Source organism: Priapulus caudatus, unplaced genomic scaffold, assembly GCF_000485595.1.
Source record: "Priapulus caudatus unplaced genomic scaffold, Priapulus_caudatus-5.0.1 Scaffold1109, whole genome shotgun sequence".
Taxonomy (NCBI): Eukaryota; Metazoa; Priapulida; class Priapulimorpha; order Priapulimorphida; family Priapulidae; genus Priapulus; species Priapulus caudatus.
In genome coordinates this window covers 60,893-71,054 of record NW_014578170.1, presented here as the reverse complement: position 1 = coordinate 71,054, position 10,162 = coordinate 60,893, and the positions used below count along the sequence as shown (strand labels likewise).

The 10,162-nt window shown below is 43.1% G+C and overlaps 1 protein-coding gene across 1 annotated transcript in view; it reads right to left on the bottom strand.

The window, feature by feature from the left end:
- Nucleotides 1-7,514: 7,514 nt before the first annotated feature.
- Nucleotides 7,515-10,162, bottom strand: part of LOC106815421 (charged multivesicular body protein 2b-like) — a gene marked incomplete at its 5' end in the record, with an annotated part of 3,169 nt that continues 521 nt past the window's right edge. The window contains 4 exon segments of the mRNA XM_014819880.1: nucleotides 7,515-7,749; nucleotides 8,283-8,389; nucleotides 9,474-9,576; nucleotides 10,115-10,162. The exon segment at nucleotides 10,115-10,162 is cut by the window's right edge and continues 3 nt beyond it. Of these exon segments, the coding sequence (XP_014675366.1) occupies nucleotides 7,642-7,749; nucleotides 8,283-8,389; nucleotides 9,474-9,576; nucleotides 10,115-10,162 (366 nt within the window).

The window sequence follows — 10,162 nt, the reverse complement described above, 5'->3', positions numbered from 1 at the left end:
CTGATTAGCGCCGACTTGCCGATATCTCCTATATAGATCTAATTGCTGGGCACTATACGACAATCACCACAATCCCCGCTTCCCTTCGAACAAACTAAGAATTTGTCTGAGCATTACCATTAGGACATCTCTCACGTGTGCGGCACACCGTGGTCCGCCGCCTAGCGTCGCTGCTGTGTACCCAGTGGTGACTATGTGGCTGGCTACGAGCCGAGACAGGGAATTTGCAGCACACGACCGCCCACCCGTCCGGTTCGAGCAAAACCCCGCGCTCACCATGAGTTGTTACAATCGAAGTAGGGAGAAGCTGAATCTCTTGAGCTTTAGCGCGTTGAAGCTAAAGACTGTCTGAGGGTTGATGAAAAACGGTCTTTATTGGTTGGATGAAAGGCACCAATGTTATTGGTATATGCACTACGCCTTATTGGCCCCGTTGAGACTGTGCCTCTCAGTTATGGTTCATTTATGAGGTGACAAATCGCCGACTGTGGTTTCAGGCCATTCTATACGATCACCAATGTGGGGACCGTTCTGCCTGACTAGTTTGAAAACACTGCATTGTAACTAGTGCCGTTTCCCGTCGAGCTCTGAAATCCTATAAGTGTGGGAATATTGCGCTGTTTTCTCAGAGAGTCCCCCTGTAGAAAGTCCGAAGAACTAACCACGCCGGGCTTTTGTGGCGCGAAATGCCAGTTGCGGGTCCCTGTGTGAGACGCCTCGCAGCAAAAACGCCATTACGATTGCGTCAGAGTATTACGATGGTCAATATTGACTGATCCGGGTGGCGAGGTAAAAGATTCTGGCCTGTCGCGTGCTGAGTCGTGAGAAAGACATATGCCGTGTTTTGTCAGGTCATAAGTGATCGTTGCTGTCCCATTCATCCTAGCTGGTTACACCTGACAACATGTAGATGTGAGTTTGTAACACAGAGGCGGGAATGCTACCCATACGAGTGTGGAACTTTGCCACTAGGCTTTATAGGTTGCGCACTCAGGGTACCCGAGTAGCGTTCCCGTTTATAGCTATTGCCACCTAGGGGTAGGTCGCTGACACTAGGGCTATAGAAAGCCTCCCTAGGTTGCATTGCCACTCAGATAGAGTCTGGTGCAACGAGGGTATGGGAAAGCCACCATCGGTTATGTAGTTTGCCACCAGGTTAGAGTCTATTGACTCAGGGTTATAGAAAGCTTTTCCCATTTATTAGCATTGGCCAACCAGAGTTAGAGTGCTATGACACAGGGTACGGAAAGCTGTATTTTGGTATCGTTCATTTAGCCATGTAGCACAAGCCTCACCGTGCTCACTGCATGGGCAAACTAGCATAGCGATGAGCCAGCATGCAACATTTAGGACGACCTATCAGGATGTCACCGACGCGCATTATAACCTGTTGAATTGGGGACGCAGGGATCCCTCAATTAAAGTCAAATTTTGTCATACCGTTGCCTTCTTAAGTTCCTCGATTCATCACCAATAAGAGTGATGTCACAGCAACAGTTGGGGGAGAGGTTTGCCGCGAATCGGACGAAGCGCTGTTGGGCTGCCTACCTCGACATCACGTTCGTTCTTCCGTCAGTACCAGGAAGGACCCTAGAACATAGTTGATTGTATTTTTGTATTGCGTATTGTATTGTACTATGATTGGTATTGTATTGTATTTGTAATCTGTATTGTATTGTTTGTATTGATATTGTATTTATATTGTATTGTATTGTGTTCTATTGTCTCTGGTAGTATTCTAGTCTGAGATGTCACGCTAGGGAACGTGCTTCAGCTTCGGGGGAATTCTTATCATGCTAATCCACCAAGCTGCCACAGTGTCTTAAGTCGAAAATCTTCAGTTTGTCATCATTATAAATAGTGTCATCGGACAGGCTAACTGGAAACGAGCAACAGGCTGCTAATAAGTTGGCATGCAGGGTAAATTTGCAATTACGCTAGTTTAAATTATAGTTGTATCATGTAAATTCCATTTCTCTCCGATCACTCCTATTATCGAATACGACACTCGGTGACACTCGAGGCGGCCATGACATTTCGGTTGGTGTATAGTGTTTTATAGGCTGCCTTATAGTGTATAGGTGTATTTAGTGTATCAGTGTTATAGTGTATTGTTAGTGTATAGTGTATAGTGTATTAGTGTATATGTGTATAGTTTCATGCTGCTATAGTATAGTACTCTCTCCGTATAGTATAGTTAGTGTTATAGTATAGTATGTGTATCAGTATAAGTATATTGCTCTAGTATAGTATTAGAATGTACAGTGTAAGTACTTTGCGTTGAACTCTAAAGCTTGCCCCGGCTGGCACGACCTAACAGAACTTAAGCTGACACGCTAATATGATAATTGGTTCATTCTGTTGCCCCCCCCCCCCCACCCGAGAGAGCCAATGAGGGATGGGACGGAGAGCGAGAAAGGGGTCGACGAAGAGAGAAACTCACATTGCTTCTACTATAACACAACTTATTCACATCTAGAAGTCTGCAGCGGACGCATAACGAATGACGTGGAAATCCTCTCGTAAATATACATCACATGTCTAGAGAAGTTGTTAAGATTACGGGAAGAGGTTAAATGCCCTTGCAGATTCCTCGAGCATATAGGGATTACTGAACATTCGTAAAGATTAATTTGCATTAGGCGTGTATCGGCCTGACGCTATATTTAGAAGATATCTGTCATTCTGTCTTGTGGGGAAGATTATTATTGATCTAGAGCGGTTGGAGGTGAGGTTGTAGGTGGGGTATGCCTCCTTAAGGCTCGCTCCCAACAAAGCAATGATCTCCGCACCATAATAGATGTCGTGTTTTTAGGTAAAAACTCTAAGTACAGACTGGAACATTGTTAATGACACAGTTGTTTAATGCAAAGAGTTATTGTTCATCTTGGCTACCGGGCTAAAAAAAGAATTTTGACATTCCTGAAATTCAAATGAAGTTTAGATTAGTACGTTAATCTGATAATAGATGCTGCCATAATTCGGGGCAATCTATCGAATAATAAAGGAAGCCGTATTTATCATCAGATTGTAGCTAAGATATCATGTTTGTATTTTTCAATAATGATCACTAAATTCTTTGTGTCTAAGTTGTTTTAATTGCTCGGAATTCCCCCCTTTTATTATGCAGTGGAAAGTTAAATATCCAAGTTATTAAATGTATTTCTACGAAAAGTAACTGTGAGCGAATAATATACACGAATGTTAATGTGATGCAGGGAGGCTTATCGGCTAATTGGACCATTTGTAAAAACGTAAAATTATACATTTTTAGACCACTTTTAATGCGACGCGCGTCAGTTGTATAGGCAACGTCAGATTAACCAACAATGGCGATGCTTTAAGACATATAAGCACACGGGTTTTAACGAAGGAAATTTTACAAAACAGTGACAGGTGTTATTTAGAAACGGACTGTAATGCAAAATTTACGAGTGCAACTTTTATGGGCACTAGGTGCTTGATTTTAAGTAATTCCTAGCCATGCGTTGAGGCGGCGATGCGGCCGCTCAGAATGCTCTGTGCCTATATAGATTCATACGTACATTCGTACAAAGATACTGGCTTTTGTCGGCAAGGCAGCGGGACCTATGTTAGATGGTTAATGCGTTTCAGCAAGAGATTTGCCCCCTCATCTGAAATAGAATTATTAAATGAATCTTAATGGCAATACAAATTACACCAGCGAGTGTTTTATGCGTTGCAGCCCAGGCCCACGACGTTGCACGCCTACCGCCATGTCGTCATTGCTATAGTAGAAGATAACTCCATATTTGAAACAGATTCGTCACGGATTATAGTCCGGCACAAATAAACCGCCTATACGCTCCGCGGGCGGCTTCGTCTTCTAAATTGTTGAAATTGAAGAACTTCATGTCGAGCCGTCGCTCGTGTCAATGTTGTTATTGACAGCTAGCACTTTCAAGACATTATCCTATGCCTCTCGGTTACTGGTAAACACGCGGTAATGGATGGGGGGAGCACAAACAGGCCTACGCTCGCGCGATGGGATACGCAATACATGGACAGTTTCCACTTCAAACTACAGAGAAAATGTCAGAGAAACGTTCGGATGTCTGGAATGCTTACCCAATATCATACATATCACACGCTTAGGCGACCTACGTTAGCATTAGGGGCGTCTCTGCACAGTGTTCTCCGATCAGGGGCTTAGGTTTAGCGATGTGTCTGCTCCCTTGACAAAACATCATCCAACTAGTGGGACAGATTCACGGCCATCATGTGTATAAGTTCACGGTAATGAAGTAGAAACCATGCAAGTTAACACACAAAGTCTCTGCGCTCGTTCTTCGTTATAATACACTTTTTCACATTCAACATCTCGAATTCATCCTAATGAAGTTACACTACAATTCGGAGGCCACTCTCTATCCTTGATGCTACGTTATGGTATGCAAAGTGGCTTTCAGCATTACAGATTCCCATCACCGGCCCTCGCCGCAAACTCATCACCGCACTTAAAATTTTAAACCGCAAGTTTTCTGCTAGTGTTTCTATCGATCTCCACAGAGAGTATATTCACGCGTGCTTACATAGGGCTGTCGAGTCGAGCATTGCCCAGCGTGCGCTGACTCTCTACGCGCCGAATTGTTAAACACGGCGTGGCGCCACAGCAGATATCAGAGCCTTCGTTCGTGGTAATCACATTTCATTGCTGGGACTCGGGTTGCAGACGTGCTCGTAATGTACGAGTCAGCGTTGTTGAAGTTCGGCCGCTAAAATATCACAGTAAGCTATACAGTACTGTAGGTGCGTGTCAAGGGGAGACGGTCAAATGCATGCATTTATGTTGTGGCGTCTCATATAACGTGTGTGTGTGTGTGTGTGCGCCTGCGTGCGATCGCTCCTGCGTGCGTTGCGTGCGTGCGTGCGTGCGTGCGTTCTCGCCCCGCGCCTCTCTCTCCGTCTCCTCTCCTACACCAAACTGAGCTCTCTCTCTCTCTCCAGTCTCAATCTCATCCTCTCTCATCTCTCTCTCTCTGCCTCTACACACTCTCTCTCTCCTACTACTTCCTCTCATCCTCTCTCATCTCCTTTCTCTCTCATCTCTCTATCATTACTCTAATCTCTTCTCATCTCTTTACTTCCAGCGAGAGAGAGAGAGAGAGAGAGAGAGAGAGAGAAAGAGTGACAACTAAGGCGAACGGCATGACGAGTGAAAGTGAGATGCCAGGGGGCCGAGGCTGAGCAAATTCCTAGGGGGCAAAATTTCGTGACTCAACTGTGTAATGATGAGCGACGGGCGCAGCCCTTGACCGACGTCCATAGTGTGGTGGGGGTGGGTCTGAGACAAGGCTTTCACGGATAAGTGACAAGAAAAATCACGTTAGGGTTATTTACGATTATTAGCTAAGCTTATTTTTTAATTGTGCTCCAAAATCTTGGGGGCAGCCCCACAGGGTACGGCCCTGGATGCAATGGTGGAAAGTACAGAGAAAGTAATGTTGCCTGAGCAAGGAAAAAATCACAGAGAAATTGAGTAGGCCAGAGCAAAGCTCGGATCAGAAGAAAGGAGATATAGAGAGAGTGACAGAAAGAGAGCGAGAGAGAGAGAGAGTGAGTGAGTGCGAGAGATAGAGAAAGAAGAGCGAGAGAGAGAGAGAGAGAGAGAGAGAGAGAGAGAGAGAGAGAGAGAGAGAGAGAGAGAGAGAGAGTGTGAGAGAGAGAGAGAGTATTGCTGGTATCATGTTGGCTTTTACTTCTTCAATGATACTTCTTCTTCGTTTAGCGAAAGGATCCGTAAAACAATCATTACCCACGTTATTTTAATTAGATTAATTAGATAAGGGGCACAGGACCTCGGACCCACTGGACGAGTAATTTTCTGATGAGCAAACATTCGTTGTTCTTACCCAGAAACATTTTTACAACGATTATAAACTTAAACAACTATTTTAAGCTTTTCAGCGGATTCTGAAATTACCGAGCTCAGAAAGCATTTTTACAGCTAAACGCGTGTATTGTGCTCTCAGCTCTGTGTATTGTACGATGCGGTGCGTATTGCGTCACGTATAAGTAGGCCTCTTAATCAGGCATTTTCATACTTCCCAATATTTCCTAATAATGGGGGGGGGGCACTAAAGAATAAAACGTACAAAAACAACAATAATATCAGGAGCGAATAAAATCTTTATGGATTTTATTTACATTGTTATCGGGTAATTAAGTGTTTTTGTAAATAATATTCTCACTTGTTATAAAACATCAATGGGAGAAGGGTAAATTCGGTATTGCTCACTACGCACCTCACGCTTGCTCCGTTGTGACGAATTAATGCATGCAACACATGCAACACTTGGTGCTATGAATCTGAGATACAGAATAAGTCTCACACAAATAACATCATTTTTGAGTGTATATATTGGTGAATAATGAGCATATATACGTAAATATGGTTCAACTACATATCGCACATAAAATTTAAGTGTGAAATTGTAGACTTTCATATCCACACAGGTGTATCACCATATAGCAGTACATATTACTCTAGTTAAAGCATTTCAGTCATTTGTTAACAGTAAACAAATAAACGTTTAACCATTCTCTTTATGGTCTCTTTGCACAGCAGTGGAAAGTACATTTCATATCTCTTTCGATCAAATAATAAAATGGTAAGCTGGCACTGCCAGAAAAGGTTTTCACTCGATCGACGATGAATTCGATCGACGACGAATTCGATAGACGAATGAGCGGACGGACTATCTTGCCATTCCACAAGCTGCATCTGTCTGTGTCAGATAAACTAAAAACCAACTACACCCCTATACACCAATAACACAAAATGATACTGAATTCACATGATGAATTACTTACTGAGAGTTTAATAAACATTTTTATTATTTGAAAACTCTATACAATATGCAAAATATCGATATAACCAATAAGACGTTGCATGTTAATTATAACATGCCATTACAAAACTGAAAAGCTTTTGTGTCTTTAAATCAACATCCACTTCGTTTTCAATATCGGTAACGCATACACACATCAATACTCGCGTATTTTTCATAAATATACCTACGCTTTACACACATGTGCGAATCAATATACAATTTATGTGAGAATATTCTATACTACTAGTGGAAGGTTTCGCGAAAAATAACCGTGGAAACTGTTGAACTATGAAAGCGTATTTTGCAAACATTCATCACAGATCAACGGAAATGGCAAACATTCTCTCCCAGAGCTCAGCACTGCTCTCTTGTTACAACACGCTCACCAATCTAACGCCTCTCTCTTGAGGTGTGTGTGTGTGGGGGGGGGGATATATCACACAGCTCCCAGCTACATAGCAGAGAGCACATCCCTGTAACGGGAGCAGAAGGACACATGCTACCAGGGCCGTAGGCTGAGCAAATTCTTAGGGGGGGGGAGGGCCAAATTTCATGACTCAACTGTGTAATGATGAGCGACGGGCGCAGCTCTTGATCGACGTACATAGTGTGGTAGGGGTGGGTCTGAGACAAGGCTTTCACGGATAAGTGACCAAAAAAATCTCGTTAGGGTTATTTACGATTAATAGCCAAGCTTATTTTTAAATTTTGCTCCAAAATCTAGGGCCCCCCCCCGAAGCTACGACCCTGGCTACAGTGTTGATGCTTGCTTCAGTGCTGCCACCTGCTATGATTTCATCAGCTGTGCTAGCTGCCTCTCGATATCAGCGTCGGTCACCTCAGCCTTAGACAATTCGCCAAGCTGCCCTTTACCTGCAGTGGGAGCGGCAGCAACCTGTTTGGAGTAAACACCAAAATCATGAGCCTCTCAAGTCCTCTCAATCTGTCTCTCGTCGAAGAAGTAGCTACTCACAATACAATATCCAGGCAGGTGTGGCTATGGTACTAGATAACACACACAATCTAACATCCATACAGTCAGGGTTACGAACAGGTACCTCTGTTAAAGGGCATTGCAACATAACTGCTCATCAAATTCAATCAAACACATGTCTATCTAATAAAAGAGATGTCTGTCTACGCTCATGACGAAAATAATCATAAGAAAATTCATCACTAATTACGTGACGGCAAAAATGGTAAATTTATACAAAAAAAATGGTTTTTTCTTATTTCTCAGAAACAGCAGAGTTGGGACCTAAACTTTTAACCATAAGTTGTTCATAGTATGAACTGAAAAACGGTCCCTGGAATTTTTGTTAAATGTTTTTGTCTATTTATTTTATATTCTATCTATTTATATATTTAAGGCTCAGATGAGCTAGCAATAACTGCTAAAACTGCCGTGGGAGGGCAGCACCACCTCACCTTGCCTGTCATCTCGATCCCTATCTCATCAAGCACCTGGGTAACAATGGCATCCTCCTCTTCTTCATCTCCCGACTCTGTCAGGATGTCATCGAGAGTGTCGTTGACTGCGTGTGGATAAATAGACGATTAAAAAATTAAAACAGTGTTAAATGGTGGTGGGTAACTCACATTTCAGGGGAAATTACAGGCATTTTACATAGATTCCTCGTTTGTAATAAAGATAAGTTACGTACTACCAATCAAGATGACCTTTCATGAATTTTACATTTTACTCTGTTTGTGTTTTCTAATTATGCAAGTATTGTTTTCATTTCAATAAAGAAAAATAAGTAAAAGCATTGTTTCAATCTAGAATGTAATACTTAGTTATATTTTTGCTTTTAGTCTTTAAGAGAATCGTGCGTCACACGTGATACCGCACAGTCTGTGCATTCGTGACGCACACGTGGCGATTTTTATCGCTAGTACTGGCGAGTTTGTTGCCGGCGACAGAATCGCCAAAAGATCGCCACGTGCGCGCTGCATGGCGATGGCAATTTTGACGCCAGAAACTCGTCGCTGGAATATCAAACATGTTTGATATTTGTTGCCGAGTCGCTGAACAATCGCCACGTGTGTGCTGCATTGGCGATGGATTCAGGCAACAGTTTTTGGATTAACTAATCAAATGCATGATTTGAAGCACGTGATAAAATATGGCATCGCCCTTGGTGTGGGGAAAAAACAGGAGGATGAGCTTGTTGAAATGTGGCAGGAACGCCCGTGTCTTTTTGACATTACGAGTAGCCTGTACAGTGACCGGGTCCTGCACAATTAAAATCGCCAGTAGCGATAAAAATCGCCACGTGTGCGCCGGGCTTAACACTCACTCATCTCTTCATTCAATTTAGAATGTAATACTTAGTTATATTCCTGCTTCTAGTTTTTAAGGGAATGGCGCGCCATACTTGGTACTGCACAGTGTGTGCTAAAGCCTGGGACACACCATGCGAATTTATTCGCACGTCCGCACGTCCGCAGCGAAAAGATCAAACATGTTTGATCGCTGTGAATTTCGGTGCGGATGAAATTCGCAGCGAAATTCGCCCGCGCTTGAGCGGACACACCATGCAAATTTCGCTGCGATTTTAACACTCGCTGCAAACGTGCGAATAATTTTGCATGGTGTGTCCCCCGCTTAACACTCACTCATCTCTTCGCTCATCTCCATCTTCGTGTTTGCCATCTCGAACTCCTTCATTGTCTTGGCCACCTTCATCGGATCCATGGTCTTATTCATGCCTTGCATCGTCTGCGAGAAATACAAGGTCAGGCCCATCAACACGGTCATCATGTCAACTGATGAATGAGATTTGGTGTGTGTGTGTGCGTGCGTGCATGTGTGTGCATGCGCGTGTGCATGCGCGTGTATATATGTGTGCATGTGTGCGTGCGTGCGTGCGTATGGCATCACCAAATTGAACTGCACGTAGATAAACTTTCTTCTAGTGCTGCTAGTTTTATAGTTAAAGTGCCATCAACACAGGGAATATAATGCAGCCTTACTAACACAATAAACAAACAAGGAAATTATTATCAACCAGGCATTGTGCTGAATACCCATTGTAGGGTTTGTGGCAACCTTAAATAAATGCCTTTGTGCCTCACACAAAATGACTTAATACCACTTCTTCCCGATCCAGTTGGTGTGTATGTAAGTACAACTCTTACAACTTAGTAAGGTGGACCAAAAGAAACCTCGACAACATATCATTAGAGTACATAGTACATATATAGCCTAACACGTACACCATCTCTACATGTAGCTACAGAGAGCATGTTTGACATACCTTTGTTGTCGTAGACATTGCGTTTGCCATTGCCATGTTTGAAGACAT